The sequence below is a fragment of the Bombyx mandarina genome, chromosome 21, assembly GCF_030267445.1.
Source record: "Bombyx mandarina strain Sakado chromosome 21, ASM3026744v2".
In the NCBI taxonomy this organism is placed as follows: Eukaryota; Metazoa; Arthropoda; class Insecta; order Lepidoptera; family Bombycidae; genus Bombyx; species Bombyx mandarina.
The window spans coordinates 13909764-13929467 of record NC_143227.1 but is presented as its reverse complement, the minus strand read 5'-3'; the positions used below and the strand labels follow the sequence as shown (position 1 = coordinate 13929467).

The 19704-nt window shown below is 39.1% G+C and overlaps 1 protein-coding gene across 1 annotated transcript; it reads left to right on the top strand.

Annotated features, from left to right (window-relative positions):
- Positions 1-83: 83 nt before the first annotated feature.
- On the top strand, positions 84-19409 carry Xpd (general transcription and DNA repair factor IIH helicase subunit XPD). The gene is made up of 19 exons (XM_089736477.1): positions 84-210; positions 281-380; positions 471-568; positions 644-800; positions 1704-1806; positions 2558-2688; positions 3253-3473; positions 4174-4307; positions 5140-5256; positions 7254-7494; positions 7758-7825; positions 9301-9404; positions 10824-10922; positions 12590-12677; positions 12760-12851; positions 14023-14199; positions 15466-15536; positions 16658-16796; positions 17261-19409. Exons 1-19 carry the CDS (start codon positions 206-208, stop codon positions 17396-17398), a joined length of 2283 nt encoding a protein of 760 aa, XP_089592603.1. The 5' UTR covers positions 84-205; the 3' UTR covers positions 17399-19409.
- The last annotated feature ends 295 nt before the right edge of the window (positions 19410-19704 follow it).

The following is a 19704-nucleotide window of genomic DNA, read 5'->3' as shown; positions in this document are numbered from 1 at the left end:
TAAAAATAAGAATATAAATTAAAATAAGACATGACTTAAAAGTCTTAGTTACCAGGTCATAAAAGCCATTAAAAATTATTAGTTTTTAATGTAGGTAGTCTGTCACTCGAATCAAAACAAAGTGGTTATTTAGTTCATGTATTGCTTGACTTGTTTGTTTATAATTATTTAAAATAGATAGTTGTGAAGAGCTTATATTTTCACCATGAAGTATGTCACTAATAAATGAATATATAAAAAAACAAATACCATTAATTTAATAATCTCATTACTTTTTCAGGCTAACTGTCGATGGTTTATTGGTCTATTTCCCATACGATTACATTTATCCGGAACAGTATGCTTATATGTTAGAGTTAAAACGTGCATTGGACGCTAAGGTATTCAAAATCTGTATTAAAAAAGGAATCTACTTTAAACAAAATCCTAAAATTTTAAGGTTATGTTGTGTATCTTGCTTGAACTTGTAGGGACATGGATTGTTAGAGATGCCTTCCGGAACCGGAAAAACCATATCGCTCCTGTCTTTAATCGTAGCTTATATGATACAGAACCCTCATCATGTCAGGTAATTAAAATGAACAAGAACATTAATGATTAAAATTAATTAATTATAAAAAAATATGTACATATACTTTTTCAGAAAGTTAATCTACTGCTCTCGTACAGTGCCAGAAATAGAAAAAGTGTTAGAAGAACTAAAGAATTTATTCATTTATTATGAGAAATCTCAAGGAGAGAAACCGAACTTAACAGGAGTTGTTCTTAGTTCCAGGAAAAACTTATGTATTCATCCTGATGTAAGTTTCAATTTATAAGTCTGAACAAAAAATATTGTGCATTTGTTATCTATGATTAGTACTATAGTTTTGGAATTATCTTCTTCTTTCTTTCTTATTACCTTTGGTTGTGATGTAGGGCTCGAATAAAATTCTTCCATTTACATGGATCTTGGGCAGTCTGTTCTTCTTGCTCCTCTCATGTCATGTTCAAAACGCCCAGTTTCTGCTCTACTTTTGTTTTGGAATTATACTAAAACAAATTTCAGTAACAAATGCATAGACAAAAAATATTACAAATTTCCACCTTTGACCCATATCCTATGAATCGTGGTTGCTAAGTATCAATATACTGGATGAAACACTTATCCCTAATGTAATACCTAAAAAGTAGGTATCATGCTTATTTCTACATCAATGCAATCATGACTATTATACAATATTAAATTTGAGTCTGCTAGAAAACCATAAATTATCAAATTGTTTTTCCCTTTTGAGTGCTCCTTCATCAGCAGAAGCAACTAGGGCATAGATTCTAGTTGGAAAAAATGACAGCAGTTAAATAAAAAAAATCAAAATTTCATCCTAATGTCTTAATATGAACAACATAAATACTATAAAAAGTGACCTTATGAAACTTCTTCAAATAATAAAAGGATACTTCACTATTTCCTGCAGTTCTTACCTCATAAGCCCTTGATTTCTTTATTTATTTCAAGGAAAAACAAAAGCACTTGAAAATTTTATTAAAGTATTTATATTATTTTAAGCATTAAACTTAGAGGTGACTTTTAGCATCATGGGAAATTTCCACCAAATAAATAATGTGGACCATATAATAATATGATTACCTCTTATCACCTCATTTGAAAATAATTCTTAGAGAAAATGCATAAACCTATTTTATTATATTTATAAATACAGGTATCAAGAGAAAGAGAAGGGAAGCTTGTAGATGGCAAATGTCATGCCCTTACAGCAAGCTATATACGAGACAGGCATGAACGTGATAGCTCTGTGCCAATTTGTAAGTTCTCGCCTTGATATATAAAATATGTCTAAATTAATTCTGTTTTTTTATTTTTATTTATTGCTTAGATGGGTGGACGAGCTCACAGTCCACCTGGTGTTAAGTGGTTACTGGAGCCCATAGACATCTACAACGTAAATGCGCCACCCACCTTGAGATAAAAGTTCTAAGGTCTCAGTATAGTTACAATGACTGCCCCACCCTTCAAACCGAAATGCATTACTGCTTCACGGCAGAAATAGGCGGGGTGGTGGTACGTACCCGTGCGGACTCACAAGAGGTCCTACCACCAGTAGTTACGCAAATTATAATTTTGCGGTTTTTATTTTTATTACACAATGTTATTTCTTTCACCTTGGAAGTTAATCGAGAACATTTGCTTAGTTCGTACTTTATTAGTATATGAAAGACTTACATAGATATAAGATATTTACAACCACTATATGTAGCAACTTGATTATTTATTTATTTCACATGCCGATAAGCATCAGTCACTGCTCAGTATCCTGTGGACTGTACCTGCTACTGTGGATTAAAAAACTATAACTGTATTTTGTCATTGTGACCCCATAGACATAGGCTTAAATAGCTAAAGCTATGTATCTTGAGATAATACAACTTGAGAATGGAGCTGCGTTATGTAACACAGTGGTAAAGGTTATATGCCTGGGGATCTTTGGATAAATATTCAGATCCTCTTAATCTCATATTTGGTTAGACTTGTAGAACTAAATGAATATTGTTGCAGGTCAATTTTATGAGGGCTTCAATCGTGAAGGCAAAGAGTCTATGTTACCATATGGAGTCTACACTATGGATGATATGAAACAATATGGTGCCGATAGAAATTGGTGTCCATATTTTCTTGCGAGATTTGCTGTGAGCAGTAATTTGTTTTGAATTTTTTTATCATTTACTTTTATTTTACACTGTCATAGTTCATGTTGTGATGAGGTAACCAAAAACCATAGACTTTGATTCTTATTGGATTAGACACCCACGATGTGAATATAAATATAATTTTTTTTTTTTAATATTAATTAGTTACCAAACATATATTTTGGTTACAATTTCTACTAATCTCTCTTTAATTACTTAATTAAATCTCTCGTTAATTAATTGACCTTTTTAGTATTGTATTTCAATAAAAAATAATTGTCATATTTCATCTATTCACTGAAAGCTATCTACTACTACTTAAGCCAGCATTAATTTCAATAAGATGGTAGTATTTTTATCCTGCACAGGTGAGGACTATCGTTGTACCTATTTCGTCTGTGAAGTCTTAATGCGACTAGTTATATAACTAGAATTTCCACTTCATGTCTTGAGGTTTGCTACACTCACTGTGTGGTGTCTATCATCCCTGGTAACAATTTAACTTAATAAGGTGGGTCGCAAGCTAATCTTCCCATCTAATTCAATATCACGGGTATATTTCAGATAATTCATGCTGAGATAGTGGTGTACTCATATCACTATTTGCTAGATCCGAAAATAGCAGAAGTTGTCTCGAAGGAACTGAACAGGGAGGCGGTGGTTGTGTTTGATGAGGCTCATAACATAGACAACGTGTGTATAGACTCCCTTAGTGTGAAGATCACGAGGCGGACCATAGACAAGAGCTCACAGGCATTACAGCAACTTGAGAAGACTGTTGCAGAGTGAGTAATCAACTATCTGCTTTCTTTTTTAATTGCTGTAGTGCGGTAGACGACGGGCTCATGACCAACTTCGAACGTCTTTTGAATCGCACGGGTAAGTACCACCCTGCCTATTTCTGCCGTGAAGGTTTGGGCAGCCGTTGTAATTATACTGAGATCTTAGAACTCATATCTCAAGGTGGGTGGCGGCATTTACGATACGATATAGATGTCTATGGACTCCGGTAACCACTTAACACCAGGTGGGCTATGAGGTCGTCCACCCATCTAAGCAATAAATAAAAATAAAATAAAAAGAATTTATGCAGTCATTAATATGAGGTAGAGCTACTATAGATATAGATAGTTCCTATAGGTAATTGGAATCTCAGAGATATTTGTAACATGATGTCCATCTCCTAAACCACTTCATAGCCAGCGGAACGCGATCTTACCTGTTCATTGAAGTAAAACAGATTTTTACGGAGTCGTAATTATACAGTGTGCTTAGTGCGAGTTTTTTAACGTTCTCGATAGCGTAAAAGTTAACTCACATTTGTATGGAATGGGATCGTTTGCTTACGTTTGCCGCTAAGGGTGCTGTTCCAACTGCGTAGAAAATTGGGCCAACTTTTACGCTATCGTGAACGTTAAAAAACTCGCACTAAGCACCCTGGTCTTAGGTTCCACTTACACAATGAGAAAATTTTAACGTTAACAGAATTCGTGAAGAAGACGCGGCTCGTCTTACGATGGAGTACGAGCAACTGGTGGCAGGGCTAAAGGACGCCGCCATACAGAGGGAGACTGATACAATACTGGGCAACCCTATTTTACCCGATGAAGTGTTGAACGGTGAGCAATTGACATGGCTGACGACTTAATTTCAAATTCAAGTACAGTACAATACAGACCTTCGTGACATAAGTCACGAAGCAGCAACGTGTTCCGGTGTGCAGGGTATGACAGCCGTGCTGACCGAATGGTTGTCTGTAAAGTCGGTATACGGACGATAGCCCGACGTGATAACGTCAGTAGCACAACCATTCGAACTGCCAGCTCTGACGTCACGCGAAAAGAGAGTTAAATGTGTCACAAGCCAACGCTTAGGCCGCGCTTGTTCCACGTTCTCGATTGCACGCCTAAGCGGAACGTGACACTTTTTCGTGCGTGCAGCCGGTGTTCATCGATTTATAAGACAATAGCGGCCCGCTCCGGCTCCGCTCGGGTCTTTAACAAAAATTACAACGATATTTGACGTTGTTTTATTTTTTTAAACAAAAGAACACTTACTGCGGCATAACTATAATAGTTGGACATATGCTGTTGCGACACTTTTTGTATATAATAATGTGTTCCACAAAGTATTTTCTGTATATGTATCTACAAAGTACATTATTTTATTCTATCATCAATAATTTTCGCAGGTTACGCAGTATAAAAATACTTTAGGTAATTTTTTTACACCTAGGGTTTACATTATTGGAGCAAGGATCCCTATCTTTTTTCAAAAAAGCTTATAGACTATGTCACTCGGGAATAGCGTAGCTTCCAAACAGTGAAAGAATTTTTCAAATCGGTTCAGTAGTTTCGGAGCCTATTCAATACAAACAAACAAACAAATCTTTCTTCTTTATAATATTAGTAAAGATTATTACCTTATCGATATTTTTGTTTATAATTGCAGAGGTTGTACCCGGTAACATCAGGAACGCCGAGCACTTTCTCAGCTTCCTCAAGCGGTTCATTGAATATGTGAAGACAAGACTACGCATACAGCATGTGGTACAAGAGTCTCCTGCGGGTATGCATTACTTACGGAGAAGTCCTGATTGACCCGTTTTTGCTGTTGCAGTAGCGGGTTAGACCCATCGCCACAGCGCGAACGTTATTACCCACATTTAAGGAGTTCAATAAATATTCAGTGTGATACTGTTAGACTAAATAATAATTTAAAAGATGTAGAAGTTTCACTTCTCGTTCTTCTATATATCTACGAAAGTTAGCAGAAAATACTTTACTTAAAAAAGTCATTAATTCATAATATTGGTAAAGGACAATGCCCATTTTCTATGGGCGTTTGGGCCCCCTAAAAAGTTGTCGGGTCATGATGGTTTTAACTTAATTTGATAGACAAAGAAATATCGTTTCATATTCAGAAAACGATTTTTATATTCTCACCCAGGTTTAAGAGAAATCTGTTTTTTTCTGCAGCTAAAATGAAGTTGTTAATTGTTTTCTTCGAAATCAATAATCGCTCTCATCATTATTTACAGTATTAAATAAGTTAATCGTGGTTAATGTTGCTGCTAGAAATAAGCCCTTACGTACATTTTATTATTATATCCTCATAATATTAATAAAATGAAATGAAATCCGGAAGCCGGCAACGATATTGTTGTTGTTGTTTTTAAATTCGCCAACAAGCAGGCAAAGAGCGTAGCCTATACAGCCTAGTCTTTTATCTTGAAAAAAAAAAAACAGTCACTGCTATGCTAGCCACAGTTTTATTCCAATGCCTCAATAATCGTGAACAACGAACAACGATTATTGACGTTTAATACACAAAACAACATCCAATTTGTATATTATACATCACAATAAACTATTAAAAAAACATTAAAATAAAACTTCAAGTGACGCTTCACTCGGGTTGCTGCAAAAACTCTCTGATCATATTATTATATAATAAGAATAGAGTAATGGTGGGCCATTGAGATTTTTACTAATGGAATCATTCATCATATCTAAAAATATTAAATAATTGATGGTTTTAAGTAATAATTATTATTACAATACATAAATATTGAATTGAACAACAATAAACTAAAAAGTCTGTGAATTATAACCATTAGCTATTTTTTTAATTTGTTGTTCAAGTCACAGACAACTCTTTCGTTTGTCAGCATATAGGTTTACTATAAGGCTGTATGGGCTAATTTTCCCTTTGCCTATTGGCGAATTTAAAAACTATGGTACTCAGTTTTGGGATGTTATCAAATAAGTAATTTATTTTTTTTGTAAAACAATGCCAGGGTGAAAGAAATGTTGATACATAAACTAAACAATATGAAAAAATTGGGCATAGCTTTTCAAGTACAAATAGTTTTGTCATTAAGTTGGCCCACTTTTGGGCATTGTCCTTTGAGAGATTTTGAAAAAAACATCAGAAATTGATGTAAAGAAAAAGAAATCGCTATGACATCCGCTATGAGATATGACATGTCTTCAAAGAGGCTTACAACGAGTACTCAACGGTAAGCAGCGGCATTGCTGACGTCCATGAGCGACGGTGACCACTTACCATCAAGTGGGCCGTGTGCTCGTCCTGCAATGTGTCTGGCAAGATGTAAGAACCATTAAAACTGTCTGGCTATTGGGGTAACATATTTTTATAAGTCCCTAAGTAACATATATAAAATTCAGCTTTTATAGTATAACGAAAGTATAATTAAAATTTATTAAAGTTTAGGGTGTCCGGCAGGGGGTAGCAACTGTAAAAAGTGTCCGGCAATAGATATCGTGATTTCTAAAGATATTCTGGAGTAAATAATAAAAAAAATAACTTTATACTTTAACGAATTTAAGGTACCATTTTATATACCTTTACTGCCTGTTACCTGCCCAAGGAACCACAATCGGAACTCTATAATCGCAGGTTGTTCTTACCTGTGTTGGAGACATACACAGGGAAACTTTCAGCTATTATAAAATAACGAAGGTCTGGCTGTCGTGGGCTCTTGGGCTATATGGCTAGAATGTCTAGTAGAACATTATGGCCAGTAAAATTATGATCAACAGGTTTCTTAAAAGACGTATCGAGTCGGGTGTGCATAGAACGGAAGCCGCTACGATTCTGCGCATCTCGCCTCGCCTCCCTGATGAGAACGCTCCAGATACCGGACCCGTCGCACTTATCATCGCTAGTCCTGATCACGCACCTCGCGACCCTAGTTTCGACCTACACCAAGGGCTTCACGATCATAATCGAGCCCTTCGACGACAAAACGCCGAATGTTTCGAATCCTATATTGCATTTTTCGTGAGTATTTTCTTAAACTAATACCAGTAAGTTGTTTTTTAGTCGTAAGTTGTTTGTTTTGTGTGATGCAAATGTTAAAATCCTAATATCGTGCACGTCACATGGCAGAAGTGAAACTTCTTTAACGACAGGACAGGTAACTATTTTCTTCGAACGCCCGATAAATATCGAATTTCGTTTAGCCCAAAGTAGTTGAACTTCTAAAACGGTTTAGAAGAAACCCTCAATGACAATAATATTTGTAATGTATCTCTTTTGTCCAGATGTATGGACTCTTCAATAGCGATGCGGCCGGTCTTCGCGAGGTTCCAGACCGTCATCATCACGTCAGGTACAATACTCCACATCCTTGAACTCAAAAAGGACATTTTATATACAATTCCGAATGATAACGAGTCTTAAATTCAATTAATCCAAGTAAGACAAATATCAAAATTTGTTCTTCAATTATTACCTACAATATCATAAGGTACACAAGTTTCAGCAAAGCTTATAGATATACAAATCTGTTTGCTACAACAACTTTAGAAACGATATAAGAAAGAATAATCTTAAGTAATCTTTTTTTTTATATATATTATATTCATAATATTTCTGAATAATTTAAAATATATGTATATATACCACAGCCACAGCTTATATTTTTAAATGTCCATTGTATCTAATACTGAAACGATATGTCGTTCCCAAAGATCTTGAAAGTAAGTTAAACAGCCAATTGTAGATGGGAGAATTTCAGCGAATAAAATGTTTTCGTTGATATGACAAAGAATGTAAATGTTGTGTGGCTGCTAACTTTAACTTTTAATGGTAGGCAGCGGCTTGGCTCTGTCCCTAGCATTGCTGACGTCCATGAGCGACGGTGACCACTTACCATCAGGTGGGCCGTATGCTCGTCTGCCTACAAAGTCAATAAAAAAAAAAAACTGTATAGTGTTACGCGCTTGGGTTCGGTATAAATAAAATTTCAACCGAAGTACAAATTAAGACTCTATTTAACATTTAGAACAATTACAGAGCATTTCGTCGTTGTCAAACCAAAATCTGCTATGTGCACTTTTTGAGATTTTTACTTTTTGACCTTTTCGTATAGTTTACAGCCCTATCTACAGTATAAAAAAACTGTTATGTGTCTATAGCTTTAATCTACAGCTTTCATTTGATATAGTTCTTAAAAAATCACTTTCATATAAAATTTTACACGAAAATGTACTTTTACTCGTTAATTCAAAATAAAGTTTTTGCACATGTAGTTTCGATACGGGCTTCCGCTATTTGATAATAGATGGCGTTGTACTTCTCGAGCGTTCTCGATTTTACTAGTTCTTATTATTTTTATTATTATTTATTTATCTATGTACACACAAAAAAGAAGGCATAGTACAGAGTAATAGGAAAATTATGTACAAAGGCACTGCTTATTTCTTTAAGAAATCTCTTCCAGCAGACCTGCGAGAGGATTATGAGAATAATAATTAAGAGTGATGAGTGTGTGTAGAACAGCTAAAATAACAAATACAACATGAGAATTATAGTAATGCAAATACACATAGTAAATATTGTTAAACTTGAATACAAAATATTATAAGTAACGCAGTATATACGAAGAGTATAGAACAATGATCATTCAGTTGATGAGAGATAAAATTGCTTGACCTTGTATTTAAAAACAGAAACAGACTTGCAAACTCGAATGTCAGCCGGCAACGTTCTTATATTAGTTTCTGTTCTTATACTAGTTACTGTTATTCGACGATAGATGGCGTTGCTCTTGCCGGCTTAACAATAGTTTCGTGGAAATTTCAGGAACCCTCTCGCCGCTGGACATGTACCCAAAGATCCTGGACTTCAATCCGGTGATAATGAGCTCCTTCACCATGACCCTGGCCAGGCCGTGCATACTGCCCATGGTTAGTTTTGTCAGCCGGGATCCTTAGCTCATCGAACTAGAACTTGCGATATATATGTTCAATGCTCTGAGGAATTATTCGAGATGATCCCCTCATCTCCTTTTTATCATTGCACCTCCCGCCATCGGAGCAGAGTTCATCGATATTATCTGGAACCGCTGTGTTCATCGACAGTGCGGTTCCAAAGATCTTTTTTGCCACGTACCATCCGGCTATGGAATGAGCTCCCCTCCACGGTGTTTCCCGAGCGCTATCACATGTCCTTCTTCAAACGAGGCTTGCGGAGAGTACTCAATGGTAGGCAGCGGCTTGGCTCTGTCCCCGGCATTGCTGACGTCCATGAGCGACGGTGACCACTTATCATCAGGCGGGCCGTATGCTCGTCTGCCTACAAAGGCAATAAAAAAACAATTGTAAATAGGTTAGTCGCGAGCTCTCGTGAACCAAATATTGTAATGTAGCTCATATGGGACGTGTGTGACGATACAATTGGATGTACTGAAGGTGAAAGAAGGGGGGAGAATGTCCACGAGTTGCTCATCACTGTTGAACCTGATAGAACTGACATATCGTTTTTTTTTACAATGACATAACTTTACACTCCTTAGTCATGCATGCATGACGCTACTCACCATGAGGCTTGAGGTCAAATTCTCAATATTGTCTAATGGCGGTACGGAACCCGAATAGAGTTAGTATATTTGAATACGAGTTAATAAACATAAATTAGATGGCGTTGCTGGGTTTATTACATGTCTTCATCACATTTAAAACATCAATCATCTTATTAGGTACATGTTTTTACCTATCTTCTGTTTCATTCTAAACATTGAGATTGTACATGCACCATACAAAATATTTTTCACATCTTTAATAAAGCACAATCTGGTTACCAGTAACAGACTACTACACATCACCGGTTAGTACCGCCCTTCAATAACAGATGGCGTTAGCATGCCCTAGACACATCCTTACGTGGATCCATCAGATCCTATTACTCTTGTATTAGACGCCTTCAGCTCTAACACTAGGAGCAGGCTGAGGGAACCCGGTAACCGTATTCGTCGAACTCGACAAAGAGTTCGACGTGCAACCTAACCCATGCATCAGCCCGTCGAGTTTCTCGCCGGATCTTCTCAGCGGGTCGCGATTCCGATCTGGTAGTAGATTCATTAGCAAAGCAGCTGCTCTTGAGTTGTTAGGTCTCCTTCGGAGGCGTTCGGGCGGCTGTTAGCAAATCCCACCCCTCCTGACAGCCCTTGCTCGTCCACTTGTCCTGGTGAAACCGAAAAGAGCCCGGAGGAATTTCCAGTAATTCTTTGTTCATAAAACAATGGCGTTAGCTGTAGGTTCACACAAATATCCATGCACGTTTGCGTCCCTCTGTACCTAATAATTTTTTTTTGTTATATCTTTCAGATAGTATCGAAGGGTAGCGATCAGGTGGCCATATCGTCCAAGTACGAGACGAGAGAGGACGTCGCCGTCATAAGGAACTACGGGCAGCTGCTGGTCGAGGTACCGTTCTCGTACTGCGTCACCGCTTATACTCATATGGGTCTTGCACACGTCCACGAAGGACTCCTGCGATGAAGGAGGATATGGCGACCATGTCACTTTTTTATTGCTTAGATGGGTGGACGAACTTAAAGCCCACTGGTATTAAGTGATTACCAGAGCCCATAGACATCAACAAAGTAAATGCCACCACTCCCCTTGAGATATGAGTTCTAAGGTCTCAGTTTTTACAGTACTAACGCACCCCGCTGAAATGAGTTCTCAGGTTTGATTGTTACTCACTTAACAACGACTGGTCACAATTACAGTGCCTATAGACAGTTTCGTCTAAACGTAGACGCTCGCGTGCCTGTCTTTGATATTAAACTAAATGACATTTCATCATCTTTAGAACAATCAAAACAATGAACAACGCATCAATGTTACCGTTGTCTTCCTCTTCAACAATGTCGTCCCTTTAAAAGGGCACACACAATATCTGAATATTATTATCTATATATTTATAGGTGAAGCAAAAACTTTGTACCTCTTTTTATGAAAATTTTGCGGAGTGGTATGAAATATCTCACACTTATAGAGAATATTGTTACGCGCTGGGGTTCGGGATAAATAAAAATTCTACGGTAGTACAAATTAGCACTTAAATCACTTTAAAATTTTCAATTTACTTCTTTCGCTTCGCTTCAGCTGATCCGTTCACTGTTTCGCTTCGAGTAGATTCGATTAACAAACTGATCCATGTTATCACTGCCGGGGATACGACATCCCTAGAATTATTGAAAACATCCCTCACAAGTCGAGTATTTTCAATATGCGTTTCTGCTGTCTGACAACAGATGGCGTTGCACTTCTCGATCGTTCTACATTTTACTGGTTCTTTTGATATTCGTTTCTGCTATTCGACGATAGATGGCGTTACTCTTACCGGCGTAACAATATAGAGAAGGAGCGCATTTTTTTTTATTGCTTAGATGGGTGGATGAGCTCACAGCCCACCTGGCGTTAAGTTTAATATTATTTATCTATAGTGTAGTGTAGAACTGGGAAACCATTAGTACTGTTACGCCGGTAAGAGTAACGCCATCTATCGCCGAATAGTCGAACGAATATCGAAGGATCTAGTAACATCTAGAACGCTCGAGAAGTACAACGTCATCTATTGCCAGATAACGGAAATGCACAATACTAGACTTTTGTGAAATATTCTCGACGATTCTCGGGATTTCGTCTCGACTATAAAATCGTTGCAGAGATGCCTTCAGACACAGTCCACTGAGTTTCTCGCCGGATCTTCTCAGTGGGTTACAATTCCGATTCGGCTCGCTAGCTAGGGCTCGTGTTAGAAATGTTGTCAGGTTTGAGTCCCGTGAGCTCACCTACTAGTTAAGGCTACGCTGATATAGCCTCTCAAGGCTCTCAGCTTAGGTAGGAAAAAAAACACGCAGTCAGTAATCGGAACTACTCGAAGCGAAACAGCGAAAGGATCACCTGAAGCGAAGCGGAAGAAGCGAATTGAGAGTTTTAAAGCGTTTGTTGAGTGATTTAAGTGTTCTAAGTGCTAATACAGTGTTGACTTGTAATTCGGTAGAATTTTATTTATCCCGAATCCCAGCGCGTAACGGTACTTATAAATGAGTGTTAATAAATTTATATTCTCTCATCTACAGATGTCGGCGTGCGTGCCAGACGGCGTGGTGTGCTTCTTCACGTCGTACCTGTATCTGGAGAGCGTCGTGGGGGCCTGGTACGACCAAGGTGAGCGGACACTCGGCCACATAAACACGATGCAACGTGATGTCCGCGGGCCCGTCACGTAACGAATGTAACGCGTGTGCAGGTGTCGTCGCGAGTCTGCAGCGACACAAGCTGCTGTTCATCGAGACGCAAGACTCCGCCGAGACGAGCTTCGCCCTCATCAACTACATCAAGGCAAGTGGCGCCGCCGCCCCACCAGCGGAGCCCTTACATATAGAGCATCACTAGTTACTGTCAGAAATTTTAAGGATGATTAATTATACTCGTGAAGCAGTAATGCGTTTCGGTTCGAAGGGTGGGGCAGCCGTTGTAACTATACTGAGACCTTAGAACTCATATCTCAAGGTGTGTGGCGCATTTACGTTGTAGATGTCCATGGGCTCCAGTAACCACTTAACACCAGGTGGGTTGTGACTTCGTCCACCCATCTAAGCAATAAAAAGGACTGTGTGGTTTTATGAAACCACGGTAAAAAAATTTTTTTTTTTTCACATTATAGACATTTAACTCTGACACACACCATTTACATTAAACACTGATAAAAACAAACAAAATAGCGTGGGGCACTGGCACGAATGAGTAATAGTCTATACACTACACGGTCAGCCGCTGCGAACTATACGCGCCGCCATATTGGCCTTGGCTGCTGTGTCGAGCGCCTTTCACTTTATCCCTACTCCGCGGCCGACCGTCACGCGACATGCAACACACAGACGAAAAAGTTTGAGACGATGTAGTAAAAGTTTCACTTTAAAATCTAACTTTACACCAGTGTGCTTAGTGCGAGTTTTTAACGTTCTCGAAAGCGTAAAAGTCAACTCGAATTTGTATGGAGTTGGAACGTTTGCGTACGTTTGCCGCTAGGGGCGCTGTTACAACTGCATACTAAATTGGGTTAACTTTTACGCTATCGAGAATGTTAAAAAACTCGCACTAAGCACACTGAGCCAAATATGTATTTATAACTAGTTGCCCCGCAGACTTCGGAAGTGCCTCCATCGATAAATCTATATATATCAAAATGAATTGCTGTTCGTTAGTCTCGCTAAAACTCGAGAACGGCCCGACCGATTTTAGCTTTTGATCTTCAATTATTTGTGGAAGTCCAGAGAAGGTTTAAAACGTAGATAAATATGAAAATGCTCGGAATGAAATAAAAATAACAATTTTGTTTTCCCTTAGATGTGTCACTTAGATTAGGTTTTTTGTTTATCGATTGAGGCCACTACGAAGTCTGCCCGGGTCAGCCAGTAAAAGATAAATATAAGATTTATGTACCTTTTAAACCTTATCTGGACTTCGTGCATCGTTGTATCTTGTGGTGTGAGGTGAGTGCGGTGCGCAGGCGTGCGAGTCGGGGCGCGGCGCCGTGCTGCTGTCCGTGGCCCGCGGCAAGGTGTCGGAGGGCGTGGACTTCGAGCACCACCTGGGCCGCGCCGTGCTCATGTTCGGCATCCCCTACGTGTTCACGCAGAGCCGCATCCTCAAGGCCAGACTCGACTACCTGCGGGAGAACTTCCAGGTGCGCCCTCGTTCATTGTATCGTATCGGGAACGTTAAGAAATTGTAAAAGTTATGCCAATTTTGTATGCAGTTGGAACAGCGCCCCTGGCGGCAAACGTAGGCAAACGATCCCATTCCATACAAATGTGAGCTAACTTTTACGCTATCGAGAAAGTTAAAAAACTCGCACTAAGCACACCGGTTTGGATTTGTAAGGGAAACTAATAAACTAGTAAACTACAAATATAAAGTGACACAAGGTCACCTGTCCTCAAACTGGGATTCCATATACTGTGGGAGTCAAAGACAGATATATATATACCTTACCTTATGAGGTCTTCTACATAGTGGATGTACTTGTGCATATACTTTAAATAATGATAATAAAAAATTACGAACGCTCATGATTGGTAATCTGTCATCAATATATAATATTTTGCGTTGCTTTGCGTTTTAAAAAACTGTCCATAATAGCATCTTCGCGTTATATGATACATGTTTCCATGGATTCCATAAGAATTGTTATCAGAAGTGTGGTGGCCCCACCGACACCAGGGCGGATGGATTTAACGCTACTGATGTTCGGAGGTCGCGTCCGAGGGCCCGTACTTACAGTCTTGTCAATCGCACGCAAATAGAGTTAACAATTAGTATCTTAGTGCGAGTTTTTAACATCTTGATTGCGTAAAAGTTAACTTAAACTTCTATGGAGTTGAAACAGCGCCTCTTCGTTTGCCGCGAGGCACACAGCTGACGTGCGGGGTCAGTGACCTCGCGGAGCTTGACTACCTTCGTGTTGATGAATTACAGCTACACGTACAGTTGTTTATATACTGAGCTAGTGAACCTTCAAATGGGACTCTGGTTCCCCGAATACGTACATACTGTCACGCGCTAGGGTTCGGGATAAATAAATGTTCCACCAAAGTACAACTAAAAAGTTTCAACTATTCAACATTTAGAACACTTTAAAATACACAATTCACTTCTTCCGCTTCGCTTCAGGTGATCCATTCTAATGACTGCGTGCCATCCCTGTAACGCTTTTATAGTCGATAGAATTAGCGAGCTTATTCTCAAAAGTCTATTATTGTGTTTCCGCTATCTCACAATATATGGCGTTGTACTTCTCGAGCGTTCTAGATGCTACTAGATCCTTCGATATTCGTTCGACTATTCGGCTATAGATGGCGTTACTATTACCGGCGTAACAATACGCGTCCAGCATGTAATGAACATGTACATTAAATAGAAATTGAAGTGGATTTTTTTGTTCTATTGTTAGATCCGCGAGAACGACTTCCTGACGTTCGACGCGATGCGTCACGCCGCGCAGTGCGTCGGCCGCGCGCTCCGGTCAGTGGGATTCATTCATTCATTCTAAAACACATTATTGCATTCATCATCATTCTCCTGCCCTTCTCCCAGTCACCTGGGATCGGCGCAACATGTCACATTCCCTCCATACTCCTCTATCATACTCTAACATATTCATTCCGTATTCTATCCGTTCTCGTTACTCCACACATCCATCGCAACATTCGCATCTCTGCTGCATGCAAATAGTTATTTGTGCTACACGACAGCAAAGTTGTTTTTTGTTTCGAGTGCTGATTTTGAGTCCTGAGCGTAGTCAGGGACTCAACAGCACGAGATGCAAAAACTTTGCTCTCGTGTTAAACACATAACTTTTCACCTCAGCAGTGAGAACACATATTATTTAGGAGACATAGAAATGAACAGGGATAGATTGAAATACTATTGAAAAAAAAACATAATTTCTTCATTCCAAATGTCTTTAAATTATAGGGTATTACGCGGTTCCGTTTCCGTATATATGCAAGCTTATCTTGAAAATGTCGTAATCGAGATTCAGGCATCTGTCAAATATCTTGCGTTGTATGATGGCTACCCGCCACACAGGTCGAATTCGAAATCGAATTTCGAAGGGGTTTGTTTTTTATATGCATGTGAAAGATCGCAGTAAAATTCGAAAGTTTCAAATTTATGGCTGAACAATGTCAATTCGTCAAGGCACTGAACATTGAAAAATTAAAAAGTTACTTTAACCCACGCTCGAATCAAAGTCGCGTTTTGTTCACTGTTGTCTCGCAGCAAAAGCGGCATGTTTGAGCTGCTGAGGTGAAAAATACACTATTGCATTGTAAGTTCAAATTATTTAATCAACTTATCGGGTTATGTTATGTTAGTTTAATAAATTTTGACGTGACGACATGAGAAGCACAAATCTTCACAAAAAAAAAGGAACTGATGTGAGACGCACAAAAGAAAAATGCATTCGAATCGAGAACCTCCTCCGTTTTTGAGGTCGATTCGTTATAACTGAGTGAAAGGGTTTTAATGTGACTCGCATAAGATTAAACTCGAGTATAATATACAAGTAATACTTAGTCATTTCCTTCTCGAGCTCCAGCGGGCCTTAATGGCATTTATCAACGTGGTGAAGTATATTCCAGCGGTAAGACGGACTACGGCATCATGGTGTTCGCGGACAAGCGGTTCAGCCGCGCCGACAAGCGCAGCAAGCTGCCGCGCTGGATCCAGGAGCACCTGCGGGACTCGCTCTGCAACCTCAGCACCGAGGAGGCCGTGCAGGTGCGCACCCCCCCCCCCCCCCCCCTCACAGCCCACCTGGTGTTAAGTGGTTACTGAAGCACATAGCCATTAACGACGTTAATGTCGATACCCACCTTAAGATATAAGTTTTTATGTCTCAGTATAGTTACAACAGCCGCCCCCCCACCTTTAAAACCGAAACGCATTACTGCTTCACGGCAGAAATAGGCGGGGCGGTGGTACCTACCCGCGCGGACTCACAAGACGTGCTACCACCAGTAATTACGTAGATTATTATTTTGCGGGTTTGATTTTTATTACACGATGATATTCCTTCAGCGTGGAAGTCAATCGTGAACACTTGTTAAGTACGTGTATTTCATTGGAAATATTGGTACCCGCCTGCGGGATTCGAGCACCGGTGCATCGCTACATACGAATGCACCGGACGTCTTATCCTTTGGGCCACAACGACTTCCTAACGTGAGGACCACACATTTCAGATCTGCAAGCGTTGGCTGCGGCAGATGGCGCAACCCTTTACCCGCGAGGACCAGCTCGGCGTGTCACTCCTCACGCTGCAGCAGCTACAATCCCAAGAGCAACAGGATAAGATAGAGAAACAAGTCATACAGAAATAAACAGACTTCAAACTAACCACTCAACTTGTATGCGTCTTGTGGTCGATTTTATGTTGCGGCCACAGTGGCCCCGGGTCAACACTGAGGAGTGCCCTGGTCGGTACAGTCTGGTTGTACAGTGGGAACAACTTGGCGGAGACATGGCAATGTGGGCATGGCTCCTACACAGCCCAGATGCTGTCTATTAATTTTATAACTATTTTATACCGAAAACCAAAACATACGTACAGGCCAGTACAAAAGTTTATCTGAATATAAAATTTTTAAAGATGTCTTATAAATCGATGAACATCGGCTGCACGCACGAAAAAGTGTCACGTTCCGCTTGGCCGTGCTAGCGAGAGCGCGGAACAAGCGATAGAGAGGCACGATCGGCTTAAGCGTTGACTTGTGACGCATTTAACTCTCTTTTCGCGTGACGTCAGAGCTGGCAGTTCGAATGGTTCTGCTACTGACGTTATCACGTTAAGCTATCGTCCGTATACCGACTTTACAGACAACCAATTCTTTAATTCATTATTATTAAGCACAAAATGTAAACTAAATACTCTTGAAAGAATACAAACAATATTCCTCAATATTCACTGAAATTATTAAACTGTTATGTTTATTATTTGGTAATAAAATACGAATTATTTGTCTTCAGATCTACGATTTTATTGAATGTTTTTTATAAATTATTTTTAATATTATTCGGTGGTATGGTAGTTAGTGGTATTGACTGCTAGGGTCGTGAATTCGATTCCCAAATCGGGAAAACGTTCGTGTGACAAACAAATTAGTTAGCTCTGTGGCTGGATGCTCAATATCTATATGTGTATATATTTAAACATATCGAGGGGTAAAAGGCTGGCTTAAGCGACATTTTTGCAACTTTTCAGGAGGGCGATTTAGTGTTCAAATTTTGGTTTTTCCAAATTTAACATAGTGACGCTTGAAAGGCAAACGTGAATAAGCGACAATGCGTGAACTTTACAGTAGACTAATTTAAAGTTGAAATACCTGAAAATAATTCTATTTTAACGAATCTAGCTGTAGTAGAATCTAGCTAGTAGCTGTAGGATTGAAATGATTTTAATAGACCTAGAAATATATTTTCTTTGCGCATCGAATATGGTTATTGCCTATCATTTATGTGTAAAGCAGTTATTGTTGCTTAGTCACGTTTGCCTTTCAAGCGTCGTAATCATAAAAAAAAATTCTTCAGCTATTTCAATGAGGTAAACTTAATCGAAGTTCAATTAAAAATATCGAACTGTTGATGCTAATACCAAATGAAACGGACCGTTAATTACAAAAGTAAATGTCGTGTGTTTTTTTTATTGCTTAGATAGGTGGATGAGCTCACAGCCCACCTGGTGTTAAGTTTTTACTGGAGCCTATGGACATCTACAACGTAAATGCGCCATCTACCTTGAGATATAAGTTCTAAGGTCTCAGTATAGTTACAAGGGCTGCCCCACCCTTCAAGCCGAAACGCAGTACTGCTTCACGGCAGAAATAGGCAGGGCGGTGGTACCTGCCCGTGCGGACTCACGAGAGATCCTACCACCAATAAAAATGTAGCTTAAACCAAATAGCCTTTCACCCCTCGATATATAAGTATGTAGTTAAGTGAATCTCTAGTTGTCACAGCGCGGCGCACCTTGTGCCCGGGCGACGATGTGAGTTGGTCCCCAATTATTTCGATGCCTCCAATGAACACTAACTCAAAATTTTGAAATTTTCGTTTTTCACGCAAATCGCTTCACTATTTTAAAAGTATTACAATTAATCATTATTGATGGGGTTCGAAGCAAGAGTAAATCAGCTAGTTACACAAAAAAAAACCATAAATATATCTGCAATAATAAAGATTTTATCAACTTTTTTCGTTTAAACGCTCCTCCTGTAAATCTACGAATTTGGAGTTAACGTAGTGTTCATTGGAGGCATCGATTTATTAATTGTTACTGGAGCACCTATTAGCACGTAACCGAATTTTATTAATAATAAATATCATTTGTATGAATCTACTTGTTTTATTTTGGCATCCTCCTTAAACAACATTAAGATTTTATTTTTCTTGCCTTAAACTATTGAATGATGTCACGACTCGCCTGGTGTTAAATAGTTATCAGATATACATCAAAAACATTAATCCCGCTACCCACCTTGAGATATGAGATGATTATGAAATTATGTAGATATATGTGAGGGTCCCACATATTTCTACATAAATTATGTGCGCGAACACATCGTAGTACAAGGATGGGTACAAGGAGCGTGCGGCGTCCCCCAACCAGGTGGACTGACGACTTAGTGCG